The sequence below is a fragment of the Zootoca vivipara genome, chromosome 9, assembly GCF_963506605.1.
Source record: "Zootoca vivipara chromosome 9, rZooViv1.1, whole genome shotgun sequence".
Taxonomy (NCBI): Eukaryota; Metazoa; Chordata; class Lepidosauria; order Squamata; family Lacertidae; genus Zootoca; species Zootoca vivipara.
In genome coordinates, this window is record NC_083284.1 from 43,851,575 (window position 1) to 43,866,015 (window position 14,441).

A 14,441-nucleotide genomic window follows, 5' to 3' on the forward strand; every position below is an offset into this window, starting at 1 on the left:
ATTCTTCAGATATCTGAAGAAGTGTGCATGCACACGAAAGCTCATACCAATGACAAACTTAGCTGGTGTCTAAGGTGCTACTGGAAGGAATTTTTTTTGATTTTGTCTCAGCAATGAAATGGACAGTTTTAAAAAAGGGAAACGTGAAATCGATTCCGCATGGACCATTAAAAAAATAATCTGAATTTTTCTCCAGCAAAAGGAGGGGGAGTTGTATGAACTAAAAACAATACCAAACATTACTTCTGGGTTTATTTTGGAGTGCGAGGCAGGGGAGCGAAGCTGCATAGGAAAGCTGCCGTCTTATGCCCTTGGAAGTAAACCCCATGAACAGAGGCTGCGATCCTCCGACCGACCGCTCCCTTCGATATTAGGAGAAGCAGGTGAACGTGCAGCCGCCCTGCGGTTTCCATGGCTACCTTCCGCCCCGCGTCCCCTCAATCCACCCATCTCGCTCCTCTCCCTTCTCTTCGTCAGTGAACTGGCGCCTCGTCCCATTGGCCGGCCGACGAGATCTGACGATCTCACTCCATCCCGCCACCCAATGGCAGCCTGCCGAGACCAGCTCGGCGCACGCCTGACGGCCGCGACCTCTCGCGCGACAACCAATCGCGGCGGGGGAGGGGGCTTTTCCTCCTCGGCCAATGGAGGAGGCGTATTTGAGGACCCGGCGCGGAGAGAGCCTGGCGCTTGTCGCGGAACGTCGGTAGACACAACTGCTGCATCCTTCGGAACAGGTAAGAGGATGGAGAGCGGGCGGCGGAGGCGCCTTCGGGGGCGAGGTGGGGGTTGTTTTAGGGAAGGAGGGGGTGCTCTCTTCATTTGCTGCATTTGGAGACTCCCCCCACCCGAAAAAGGCGACAAACGCAGCCCCTTTACATTTTGTTTATGGGCACCAAAATATTCATTTCTTGGCCGCTCAGCCTGTTATTTTGCGGCTTTCCGTTTTATTTCTCTCCCCCTCACCGACTTCTCTCTCAGAGACAAAAGCCGAAGTTCAGGGTTCGCCAGATGCATTTTTTATTTTAATTTTAAATTCGTTGTTGTTATTTGGCCCAGGTGAGTTATAGGAGAAGGCATATCTTTCTACTGGTGCCTGTTTTGGATCGCTGTTTTGATTCGCCTAGTGCTGCTTGCCTGGTATAACAAGAAAGCAAACCATGGCGTGAAATTCTAAAGTTTATATTATTTGTTTGTTGGGGTTGATGAGCTTGGCTAGGCCTGAGGGATGGACTGTCTAGTTTTTATGTAACTTGACAACTTTTAAGACGGATGAGGTAGCATGTTTTAAGAATGTAACCACAATATTATTTACTGGCTCTTCTCCAAGGAGCTGAAGGCATTCTCCTCCTACAACTTGTTCCTAACCAAACTTTGAGATAGGTGGGTTAGGGTGGATAGTGGGATACCACTTTTGTGGCTCCCCCCTACAATTAAGCAGTGTATAAAATTTACGGTATAATAAGTAAAATACAAAGACTAGACCGAGAACATCAAATGTACTTTGTGGCTGAGCAGAGAGTTGAACACGGGACTCCCATGGCCTAGTCTGACACTCGAGCCACTGTATCACACTGACTGAGTCCTACAGCATTAGCCCAGTTTAATTTGATAAATGTGCTGCGGAGTAAAAATCCTTGAGATTGTGCTATAAGGTTTCATCATTTTGCATGCTTAAGTCTTGCTTCACAGAGCTAGGGTGTATCTGGTTTCAGTCATAGTCCTGCGTTGTACAGGAACCAGTGGGTGGCATGCTCTGGCCTCTGCCACCAGCAGGGGTACACAGGGCAACTAGGAAGACCAAGAGGAAGGCCAGCCTGGCCCCTTCTGTCTGCCAGTAAAGGAATAGCTGCATCAGTGCTTGCTTTTCATGCCTCCCCATTACTTTTCCCTATTGAGTTGTGCTGTTAGAAAGCGAACTTGCAGGTGGAGCTATCTTATCTCTTTTAACTTGTAATAACAAAAAGGTAAAGGACCCCTGGACAGTTAAGTCCAGTCAAAGGCGACTATGGGGTTGCGGCGCTCATCTCGCTTTCAGTCCGAGGGAACCGGCATTTGTCCACAGACAGCTTTCTGGGTCACGTGGCCAGCATGACTAAACCGCTTCTGGTGCAGTGGAACACTGTGACGGAAACCAGAGCGCACAGAAACGCCATTTACCTTCCTGCTGCAGCAGTACCTATTTATATACTTGCACTGGCATGCTTTCGAAGTGCTAGGTTGGCAGAAGCTGGGACAGAGCAACGTTCCGATCAGCAAGCCCAAGAGACTCAGTGGATTAGACCATAGCACCACTCCCTTTAACTTGTAATATGAGTAGACGAATAGATTACTGATTCTGTTAGGATGTTGAAATGTGCATAATTATAGCAGATTGATTGCGTAAGTTATTTGATACATTGCAATTCTCTTTGAGTTTACTTTTTGTGTAAAAAAAGTGTGCAATAAATAAATAATAAACCTCAATCATTTCAGATTTTAGTAACATGCCAGTCTAGTCTGTATATCTGAGACCTGGCTGGACAAAGAGGGTATAAACTTCCTCCAAATAGATTCACCTGAGTATCAAGTCCAGCGCATAGTAAGCCCTGAGGTACAGAAAGGCAGAGTAGCCATTATAAGGATTTCATCCCTCTGCTCAGGTACCGTAGCATGCAGTCACTCAGTTTGACTGCCGAGCTGGGATTGGGATTCTGTTGGTGTGGCACTCTTAATGTTAGTTGATTTTCACACATATTGGGGATGGCTAGCCTCTGGTTTTCTAAATGTTGCTGGACTGCAACTCCTGTCATCTTTGACCATTGGCCATGCTCGGTACAGCTGATCAGAGCTGAGACTCCCAACAGAATCTGAAGACAATCCCTCTGACTTACTTACGGTAGTTCTTACAGTGATAGTCTTGACTATCCCAGTCACTCCTTCATTTAAAAATTGTGTTCCGATTAGAGAAAATGGGGAGGGACTTAATTACTCAAGGGCATATTCAGGTAACCTGACACACTAGCAGAAGCAAGTGCAAGTAGCTAGTACAATAGTACCCACTGCCTCCCCCAGTCTACTGTGGAGGGTCAGGATTGTTCCATCTGGCAAGCCTAAATTCTTGCTCTGACTGAATAATTAGAAGAACACAGCATTTAATTCCTCCTTATTAAGAGTTACCACCCCACCTCTATCTGCATAACCCCATCCTGGGTTCTATCTCTTGATTCCACTAGAGTATGAAATGTGTGGTGGAGAGTAATCTGTGAAACTTGGCTGTGCCCTCTGTTGATTCATTCTCTTGCCATACCCTGAGGTCCAATTATTTATCAGGGCTTTGTACACAGCTCTTCAGACCAGAAGAGCAAAGCTTCCCCAGAGTAGTTAGCTTAAAATTCTAGGCTGGTTCATGTTGTGCTATTTTATTTTATTTTCCAAACAATACCGTATACATACATACATACATACATACAAGAGAGTTTTAAGCATCCTTATTCATTACATCTATAGTTCATGGAAAACAACAAAGGGGAAAAGAGAAGGTAAAATAAGATAAAATTATAACAAAAAATATGAGTGGTTCAAATTGGAAAATGCAACCAGAGGGCCCTATTGCCAGGTGGAAGGAGCAGACCCACAAAATTAATTAAGTGTGTGCAATAATCCGTGCATAATTGTTGCACTCTTATCTGAGAGAACATCTAGCCCAGTATTGTCTGCTGACTGGCAGCTGTTCTCAAGAGTCAGAGGCCTTTCACAGAGCCTCTAACTGATCCTTTTAAGTAGAGATGCCAAAACGTGGAGCCAAGAACCTGCACCACAAGTAGGCTACACTCATTCCATTTTCTTTTATTACTGATGCTACTGTCAAAGAACAATAGACAAAAATGCATGTAATTTGATTTTATACCTCCTATATTGAACACTTATAGAAACTTTGTTCAATCTGATGCAATAGCAATGCCATATAGGTAAGAATTGGTTTGGACTGAAATTGCTACGTAAACATTGGCACCTGTCCTTTGTTCAAGTCAGGAAGGGAAAGATGATACAGTGGTACCTCGTGTTACGTACTTAATCCGTTCCAGAGGTTCGTTTGTAACCCGAAACCGCTCGTAACATGAGGCGCGCTTTCCCTTAATGGCGCCTGCCGTGCTGCCGGAGCGCGACTTCCGCTTGCATCCCGGGCAAAGGTCACAAAAAGGGGCATCTACTTCCGGGTTAGCGGAGCGCATAATCCACAGCATTTGTAAGGGGGATTGTACGTAACACAAGGTACCACTGTAATGTTTTCATAGTTAATCCTTGGATGCTCTTTCAAGGTACAGTAAATTCTGGTAGTTTTATGCAGGGCTTTCAATTTACTTTTTATTATGTAACATGATCCAGTATGATCAATCAGTTTATGGCCAAGGCATCCTAATTAAGCAGCAGCACATTTCCTTCATGTCAGGCGGGAGAGGAGATTCTGTCAATGTATACAGTGCAAGCAGGTATGAATTAGGTACAAGCAACGACGTCTGTTTAACTCAGTTGTCTAGTATGGAAATGGATAGATCAGGGGTAGGCAACCTCAGGCCCATGGGCTGGATGCGGCCCAATCACCTTCTAAATCCGGCCCATGGACGGTCCGGGGATCAGCGTGTTTTTACATGAGTAGAATGTGTCCTTTTCTTTAAAATGCATCTCTGGGTTATTTGTATGGCCTGCCTAGTGTTTTTACATGAGTAGAATGTGTGCTTTTGTTTAAAATGTATCTCTGGGTTATTTGTGGGGCATAGGAATTTGTTCATTCCCCCCCCCCCAAAAAAATAGTCCGGCTCACCACATGGTCTGAGGGACAGTGGACCGGCCCACGGCTGAAAAAGGTTGCTGACCCCTGGGATAGATCTTGTCCCCTACTATTTTTATGCAAGTCAACAGCTACACACTGTGTTGCTGGCTAACATCATTTTGGTTATGGTGTCTTTACAATGATGTCTATTTGCTGTTCCTAGAATCCTGCAGAGAAGCTACAGGTGTGATGTTCCAGAACTGAACGATGGCAACTAACAACAGTGTTGGCATACTGAATTCTGCTTACCTGGCTGTAGAATATATAGACTCTTTCTTGCCTGAGAACCCGCTACAACAGCCATTTAAAAATGCTTGGACATATATGCTGAATAACTACACCAAATACCAGATTGCAACCTGGGGATCACTTCTCATTCATGAACTTTCCTACTTTTTAATATGTGTGCCTGGATTTATCTTTCAGTTTATACCTTACATGCAAAAGTATAAAATACAACAGGTAAGATGGAGTGTTGTCTAATATGAAAAATTCCAGCTCTGGTGTCATACATGGCTCCAACAAGTGGCATAATTTTGGAGCTCCCCAGATCATGAGTTCACTTCCCATATTCTGCCAGCTTGTGACTGGTGACATTTTTGTGAGCAGCCTCTTTCAGAGGATAGAAGAAAACCAATCTTATGCTCTACTCTGCTTTTATAACGAACATGGAACAATTTACACCTATTTATGTGATTGTATAATTATTGTGCATATTTTGGATAATTTTTAATATAAATATTTAGTTTAGCTATCTGTGAGTACGTATTGCTGACTTCCAATCTGAATTCTTGGTGGTGCTGTTGAGAAGCACGAGGCAAAGGACCTTGCCAGTCTGGCCTCAAACTTTCAAGCTTTCATATAGAAAGGGTGTTTGTATATGTTTTGATATGTTATTGTAGAAAGTGGAACGTCTGAACAAGTTTGCCAACAGTATTATTTGCTAGATGTTTGCTGTTATCCTGCACACTACCCCAAAGGACAAGAGGTAATGTTAAAAATGTATTTAAGCTGGAACCCTACACAGACTTACCTGTGAGTAAGCCACAGTGACAGTTGCTCAGATGTAATTCTCACTGTGGCTTACTCACAGGTAAGTTGGTGTAGGATTCTATCTTAAGCAATGGATAGGATTGCATTGTTCAGCTAGTAAATGAAGAAAGGAGATAACCTTGTACGGTTGCTAATTTCCCCACAGAAGCTGTAGAGTGGCTAGAACACAGGTGGGAACCAGTGGTCCTCCAAATTGTCCTGTCATCTCTGACCATTGGCAATGCTGGCAGGGGCTGATGGGAGTTGGAGCAGTCTGCAAAGCTTCAGGCCATCTGTCACTAAGCTAGAACATGGCCCCTGTATATGGCATCAGCCCTGAGCACTCTTGTTGTTTTTAATAGTAACCGTGTCTGTGAAATTCACTTTAGTGAAGTAGACCCTGATACCTGAATGGTATAAAGCTTGGTGTATTGCAATATTGAATACTAAGTCAGTGAAGTTTGTACTGTATAGAATTCTGGTGCCTTCTCAATCCAGTTTCTACTAAAAAAAGGTAGATAGAACATAGTATCCTGCTTCCTAATGAGATCGGGGGCCCAGAAGTCTGTTATAAAACCATGATTACTTTACTGTGCTGATTTCCTGCAGCCTTATTGAAACAATGTACAGGCTCCAAACTAATTCAGGGGTGGGGAAACCTGTGGCCCTCCAGATATATGAGCTCCGCTCATTCCTGACTATGGGGCTGACAGAATTTGGAGTTCAACAACCTTTGGAAGGTCACAGGTTACTCATCCCTGCTCTGATGCCATAGATGCTGTGATCTATGCATCCCATAACTGCTTCCTTTTGACCTGAAAATAGCATTTGTAATGTTGAGTCATTAACAATAAATTCAGACCAAATGGCAGTACTGTTCCCGGGCTGAAAGACAAAAATCTAAGCATTCTGACACTACTTTAATATTTATCTCTCACCTTACCCCAAGTACACCTGGAGTAGGATGATAATTGACAGGGAATCAACATTGAAATGTATATCTGATATTAATGGAAACATTGATAATCCCAGGCAGCAGCGTTGCTGCATTTTGGGGCAATATCAGTTGAAACTGTGTCAGATAAGACAAAGCTGATATTCCATTACCTTTAATTTAGGTATTCTTCTACTATAATATGACGTACTATTAATTTAGTACTTCTTCCCACATATCACATCTTCAGTAATATCATTGGAATATTCTACTTCTATTTATAAAATACTTTTATTTCTTGTTTACAGGATAAGCCAGAAACCTGGGAAAGGCAATGGAAGTGTTTCAAGACACTTATGTTCAATCACTTTTGTATTCAGTTTCCTCTGATACTTGGTACCTATTACTTCACAGAATATTTTAATATTCCTTATGACTGGGAAAGCATGCCAAGATGGTAAGTAGATGGAGTTCACTTAAACAGCTCTGTGCAGTTAAGTACTTCAGTAAATGAAGTGTTTCTCAAATCCTGTTATGATCAAGCACTACATTTCAGCATATGGAAGATTGCTGAAAGTTCTGCACAGAAAAATAATAAGTTTCTAGTATTCAGTCATTTTCAAGCTGAACTTTCCCTATAAAGCATTCTTATCATTACAAATTACAATTGATGTGCTTCCAGCAATGTCACGAGAGTTGACAATTCCAACTTGCATTATTTCATTCATTAGTAAACAGAATACACTATACGGTACCCCTTTCCCCCATCTATATTGTATTTGAAACATTTCTCACAAATTCCTTAGGGGGGGGGAAGTAGCAAAATATCTCACCAGCAACTATGAATCTTCCCATATGTTACAACGTAGGCTATATTTTTATCCCCATATCACAGACTGCAACACAGCCAACTTATCTATTGTACATGGTAGCTTGGTTTCTACTTGCATGCCTTCTTTATGGGTCTTTAAAAATTGCTATAGCTGTGACCTACTTTGTATTGAACATTATTATCATTAATCTTATGCTCAATACAAAGTAGGTCACAGCTATAACAATTTATATATTATAAGATTAATGGTGCTTGACACACAACACAACCTTGTGTATTGCATTATACACAACAGCGGTGTTTGTGTACAATGTAGTCTCTTAAGCCACTCTTATCCTCCCTATATTGCAGAGTGGGGTGTGCATAAGAAAAGCTTGAATAATAAAGATGTTGTGTACGAAGGTTCTGTGTATGGTAAAATATACTTTTGCCAATTCTTTGTAGATTGCTGCCCTTGCAAGCTATTGGATAATATGTTTCTCCAACAGCAAAACTGGTTTTATAGTCAGATATAGAACTGCAAAAGCAAAAATTAGGTTGGGAGACAGGGTGTCCTAATCTATTGTACCTGTCCTAACAAATGATTCTCTTTCCCTGCCGCCCCCCCAAAGGTATGCGCTACTTTCTCAATGTTTTGGATGTGCTGTGATTGAGGATGCCTGGCATTATTTTCTGCATAGGCTGCTGCATCACAAGAGAATATACAAATACATCCACAAAGTGCATCATGAGTTTGTGGTATGTACTGCCTTAAATTCTTGGTGAATGTTACATAGTTAATGTTGTAATGCCGTGAGCATATAAAAGCACTAGGCATGCATTAGCTATTCTTTTTGTAAAAAGGGAGAAGAGAAAACAGCACGCTTAGCAAACTGTTTTCATCAAGAGTTTAGTATTGCTATAGTTAGACAGACTTTGAAAGTGATCGCTCAAAATAGTTTGCCGTTTTAAATGCTGTGCTCTGAATATGTCTAACTTCTTGCCCACCAATGGCTGGCTACAAAAGACAAAAAACCCTTCAGCTGGTTTTCCTACAAATGATCTCTGTCTGTTATTCTGATAATGGTTAGATAGGTTAGGAACATAACCCACTCTGACCTAGTATATGTGTAGTAAAGTCTGAGCAGCAGCAATTCTTCAGAGTCTCCTGACTTGCCCGGGGTCCTATTAAACAGAGAGACCAGTGACTGAACTTTGTTCCTTCTGCATCAGTGTATTGTACTACTGAGCTAAAGCCCACCTGTAAGGTTTCAACCTACATTGGATGGTTTCCCTAACAACCACCCTCCAATTGCTTTTTTGAATAGCTAGCTTCTATTACTGAAATAACAGTAGGGAGCATAGACTAGAGACTCAGAAAAACCTCTTCAGGGGGATCTGAAGGTGAGGAAAGCATCACCGTAAAGTTATCATATAAGCTACATATGAGAAATTATAGTGTTTCAGGGGCAGTCTTGAATTTGTAGTAATAAAGAGTTGGAGTGGAGCTTAACTCAGTTCACTCATTCCTCTGTTACTTGTATGTAACAGTAAAACCAGGATCTGAGTGCGAGAGGGGAAGAATTCTGCTAGAACAACCTGGCTATGCAGGAAACATACATTTCAGATTAGCCATATATTTATGTCTTGGCATACAAAAGAACATTCTTTCCCCCCTTCCTTTTATAGGCTCCATTTGGAATGCAAGCTGAATATGCACACCCTCTAGAAACCCTTATCCTTGGAACTGGGTTTTTCATTGGAATAATGGTGTTTTGCAATCACGTGATTCTTCTGTGGGCATGGGTGGTATGTCGCTTGCTGGAGACCATTGACGTCCACAGGTAATCTACTTTCACTGTTCAGTCTGGTCATATTCATCAGAAATATAGAGGGTGGTGTTACTTGGGGTAGACATAGTAATAGACCTAAATTAGTCATCTAGGTGTACTCTATGTAACACTTTGTTGAATACCACCCAAAGTCACCAAGTAAAATCTAGACAAGTGAATTTTTTTATATAAAAAAATCTATTAAAAATTAACTATTCATGATTTCCTCTAAATGTCCTTATTCTAAGTGCATGAATTTATGACTGAAATCCTGTGCATACCTACCTTAGAGTAAGTTTCAGTGACTTTCGTAGAGCTTGCATAAACATACACAAGATTCTACTGCACATGATTCTTTAGATGAGTTAGTCTTCAGATTCCCAGTGACAAGGTTACAAATTAATTTGATATTCTTTGAGCATGGAGGGTCACCTTAAGTTCCACATAAAAGCTGCTCTATTAAGTATGATTAAGATGTAACTAGAGATGATGAAATGTAACTGGAAACTATGCTACCTAAATGAGCCTTAGACTCACATGATCCCTCTTCCCCTCTATTTTCACATGTCAAAGATAGATACAGAGTGGCTGGGGCAACCCAGCCAGATGGGCAGGCTATAAATGATTAAATGATAAAGAAATTTATTATTATTTATTTTACAAATAGAAATTTTTTTAATGTTAAGCTAATTAAAATTCCTTGTGATGTCTGAACAAGTGAAACAAATTATGGTTAGAGAGAACATCTAACCCAGGGGTGTCAAACTCAAATTCATCGGGGGCCGCACCAGCAGTTTGGTCACCCTCAAAGGGCCAGTTGTATCTGTAGGACTATGTGTCCACTCTTTATTATCATAAATTATTGTCACTGCATTCAATTATTACTGTTTTTTTGTAATAATGTAAGTAATAACTAGCTCTGAAAGCAGAAACATAGTCAGAATAATGGCAAGTAGATATTCAAATGTACAATTATTGTACAATTTATTGAAAAATGATTTTTGGTAACTGCACTGGGTGGTGGAGGCTCGCTAGGGTTTCATGCAGGAGCTTTGCAGAGCTACTGGTACCTGGAGATGCTGGGGTCCTTCTGCATGCAGGACAGATGTTCTGCCAGTGAGCCACCACCCTTCACCAAAGGGACTGGCTGAGGTTGACTCACTGGAACTGCTCTCCTGGTTCCAGGGTTTAAGGGCCAGAAGTATAAAGCAGCATCCTATGTTTCTGAGGAGAGGGAGGGGAGGGAGGGAGGAAGGAAGGAAGGAAGGAAAGAGGGAGTGGGAGGGAGAGAGGAAGGAAGGAAAGAGGGGAGAGAAAGAAGAGTAGGAAAGAAGGAAGGGAATAAAGAAGGAAAGAAAAAGAAAGAGGGAGAGAAGGCGGAAAGGGAGAAAGAAGGAAGGAAGGAAGTAGAGAGGGAAAGAAAGAATAAGAATGAGGGAGAGGAAGAAAGATGGGAAGGAAGGAAGGAAGGAAGGAAGGAAGGAAGGAAGGAAGGAAAGAGGGAGCAGGAGGGAGAGGAAGGAAAGAGGGGAGAGAAAGAAGAGTAGGAAAGAAGGAAGGGAATAAAGAAGGAAAGAAAAAGAAAGAGGGAGAGAAGACAGATAAAGAAGGAAGGAAGGAGAGGGAAAGAAAGAATAAGAACGAGAGAGAGGAAGAAAGAAAGGGAAGGGGGGGTCGCCGCCTTGATTCAGCGCCAGAAAAGAGTGCGAAGGGACCCAGGGGCAAAAAGCATTTCCCGTGCAGTGTGAGGCAGCGGGTGTCCATTTTAGGAGACGTGCGTAAAGCCTCAGAGTTGCACGTTCATGAGGCTGAGCCGCTGCTGAGCTCATGTTCATGAGGCTGAGCCGCGGCAGGAGGAGGAGGAGGTGAGGCAAGAGGAGGAGGAGGAGGAGGCGGCTTGCCGGGTCAGTGCCCGGCAGCGCCGTACGGAGAGTCCCGAGCCTCTGGGACGCAGCAGTGCCCTGTAGCACTTTGAATCCTCCTCCACGCGGCGCTGCTGGGTGCTTTGTCTGTGCTTCAGCAGCAGCAGCCGTTTCCAGGCACCGAGCCGTGGCAAGAGGAGGAGGATTCAAAGTGCTACAGAGCACTGCTGCGTCCCAGAGGCTTGGGACTCTCCGTGCGGCGCTGCTAGGCACTGACCCGGCAAGCTGTCTCCTCCTTCTCCTGCTGTGGCTCAGGGCGCTCCACGCAGCGCTGCTCCGGCCGCCTTTCTACCCCCCCTCCAGGCCCCAGCTGTTTGTCGGCGCTTTGTCGGCGCAGCGCTTCAGCAGCAAGGTCCCGCGCTGCTGGGGCCCACTGGCTGGGGCGCTCGGCGGGCCACATGACGAGGTCTGGCGGGCCGGATTTGGCCCCCGGGCCTTGTGTTTGACACCCGTGATCTAACCCGTGTTTGGCATAGTGTTGTAGACACTTTATGCTGAGATATTTACATGACCTCCTTGCAGGGACTGTATACAGTGGTGCCTCGCTAGACGAATTTAATTCGTTCCACGGGTCTTTTCTTATAACGAAAAATTTGCCTAGCGAATCCCATAGGAATGCATTGAATTTTTTTTTAAAAAAATTGCCCATAGGAACGCATTAATTGAATTTCAATGCATTCCTATGGGAAACCGCGATTCGCTAGACAAATTTTTTGTAAAAAGAATTCATCTAGCGAGGCAACCTCCGCTAGAAAAAACCTTTCGTTAAGCGGAAATTTCGTTAAGCAGGGCATTCATTAAGCGAGGCACCACTGTATACTGTATAGCATGTATCATCAGTAAAGAAGTAAGAAACATATTTTAAATACCACATGACGGACGTTACTTCTACAGCTTCAGAAGTATGTTGTCCAGTTGAATAGTCCATGAACTTTTACAACCAAGTTAATATGGAAACTGGTAAATGTCTATGGTTGTAGTCCTATACCCACTTACAAGAGAGTAAGCCCCATTAAACTCAGTGGGACTTACTTCTGATTTTAGCAATGCTTCACTTGAATGGAAATGCGAGCATTGTCTTCTGTATCTGTATTGTAAATCTCTCTCTCTCTCTCTCCTTAGCGGCTACGACATTCCTCTGAATCCATTGCATTTGGTGCCTTTCTATGCTGGGGCTCGTTTCCATGACTTCCACCATATGAACTTCATTGGCAACTATGCTTCAACCTTCACGTGGTGGGATAAACTGTTTGGTACAGACTGGCAGTACAATTCTTACAAAGAGAAATTGGAGAAACAAGGGTGCATGGTGGAAAAGAAGACCAAATAAATTTCCCAGCAGAAATATAAGGGGGAGCACCTGACAAATGCACATAACTACCATGAACTTTTGGTTAAGCCTGGAAGATTTAACACCCGCTGCAAATTCAAAACTATGTGATGCTTTTAACTGGAGCCTAAGAACAAGCCTGCTGAGCCCTAGCTGTGTGCTAGGGGAAATGACCATATCTTCCTAAAATGAATGCATTTTCTATTTTATACGTAAGTGAAGCATATATATTTAAGTAAAGGTTAAAGATGAAGGCCACAAATTTGAATGTTTGTAAAGAACAATGTATCCATTTAGAATTCAAAGTTTGTAAAAGAATAAGGTTTCCATTAGAGTTGGATAAAACTGTTTGTAACGCATTTGGATATATGAAGTTACGTTTCTTCTGAAGCATACCCATAAAAACTGGTTTAATGAGCTGCTGAGTAGAACTTCCTTGGGAGCAAAAATACCGGAAGAAGAGTATTTGCACATGTTAATAGTTGTTTCCTTTAAAAAAACCTTTCTTAGTCTGGTGTTAGAAAAAAAATTAGATTTGAGAGAGGAAACTTTTTTTCTCCTTCTTCTTAATCTGTTGGGATGAGCATTTTTATTCTCTTTTACCAAACTAACTGTGTCAATGTAGTTAATGTTCATAAATAAATATTTGCAAACTACTGAATGATAGCTATATTTTGCACTTGTTGTTGGCAAAAAAAATTGTAAAGGTAGTCTGACATTTTCATGTTTACCATGCAACAAATAAATATATATATATATATATATTGGAATTAGAGCTATATTTTCCTGTTCCTTTATAACATTCAGAAAATGAGGGTGCTGACAGTGCTTGAGAATATACATCAGGGATGAGGAACCTTAGGCCTGGGGATCAAATGTACCTCTGCAGACCTCTTCATTTGGCCCTCTGGGCTCTCCCCACTCCCCTGGCCATACCCCTCACATAAAAATAATAATAATAATAATAATAATAATAATAATAATTTATTTATACCCCACCCATCTGGCTGGGTTTCCCCAGCCACTCTGGGCGGCTTCCAACAGAAAAATAAAACACAATAATCTATTAAACATTAAAAGCCTCCCTGAACAGGGCTGCCTTCAGATGTCTTCTAAAAGTCTGGTAGTTGTTTTCCTCTTTGACATCTGTTGGGAGGGCGTTCCACAGGGCAGGCGCCACCACCGAGAAGGCCCTCTGCCTAGTTCCCTGCAACTTGGCTTCTCGCAACGAGGGAACCGCCAGAAGGCCCTCGGTGCTGGACCTCAGTGTCCGGGCAGAATGATGGAGGTGGAGACGCTCCTTCAGGTATACTGGACCGAGGCCATTTAGGGCCATTAACATACCCTGATCTGCACCTTCTTAAAGGGCTTTTGCCTGCCTGGAATGTGTCCTTGAACTGTCATAATGTTTTTTGCTTGTCTGAATGGAGGCTGGAGTGGGAGCCGTGTATAAGCTTCTGAATTTGGTGCGGGTAGTATCCAGCTGTACAGAGGTAAGACACCCATTTCTCCGCCCACCCATGAGTATGTGCTTCCTTGAAGGTGGTTGATGAGCAAATGCAGCTTTTGCTTGACCACATCTCAGGTTTGTATGCAGAAGAGAGGTAAAGAAACTATGCAGACATTCAAACATCTTTGCTTCCCACTGCTGTTTCTAGAATTTTATTCTCCCCCTTCAAAAAAAATAATTAAAAAAATTCCTTTAGAGCACTTTATGGTTAGAGAGAACACTTTAGAGACCAACTAAGTTTGTCATTGGTTCATTGG

General features: G+C 42.6%; 1 protein-coding gene across 1 annotated transcript; it reads left to right on the forward strand.

Annotated features, from left to right (window-relative positions):
* The first annotated feature begins 588 nt into the window (after window positions 1–588).
* MSMO1 (methylsterol monooxygenase 1) lies at window positions 589–13,091 on the forward strand. Its single transcript, XM_035111660.2, has 6 exons — window positions 589–737; window positions 4,977–5,275; window positions 7,088–7,236; window positions 8,223–8,349; window positions 9,280–9,434; window positions 12,467–13,091. Exons 2-6 carry the CDS (start codon window positions 5,021–5,023, stop codon window positions 12,672–12,674), a joined length of 894 nt encoding a protein of 297 aa, XP_034967551.2. The 5' UTR covers window positions 589–737; window positions 4,977–5,020; the 3' UTR covers window positions 12,675–13,091.
* The last annotated feature ends 1,350 nt before the right edge of the window (window positions 13,092–14,441 follow it).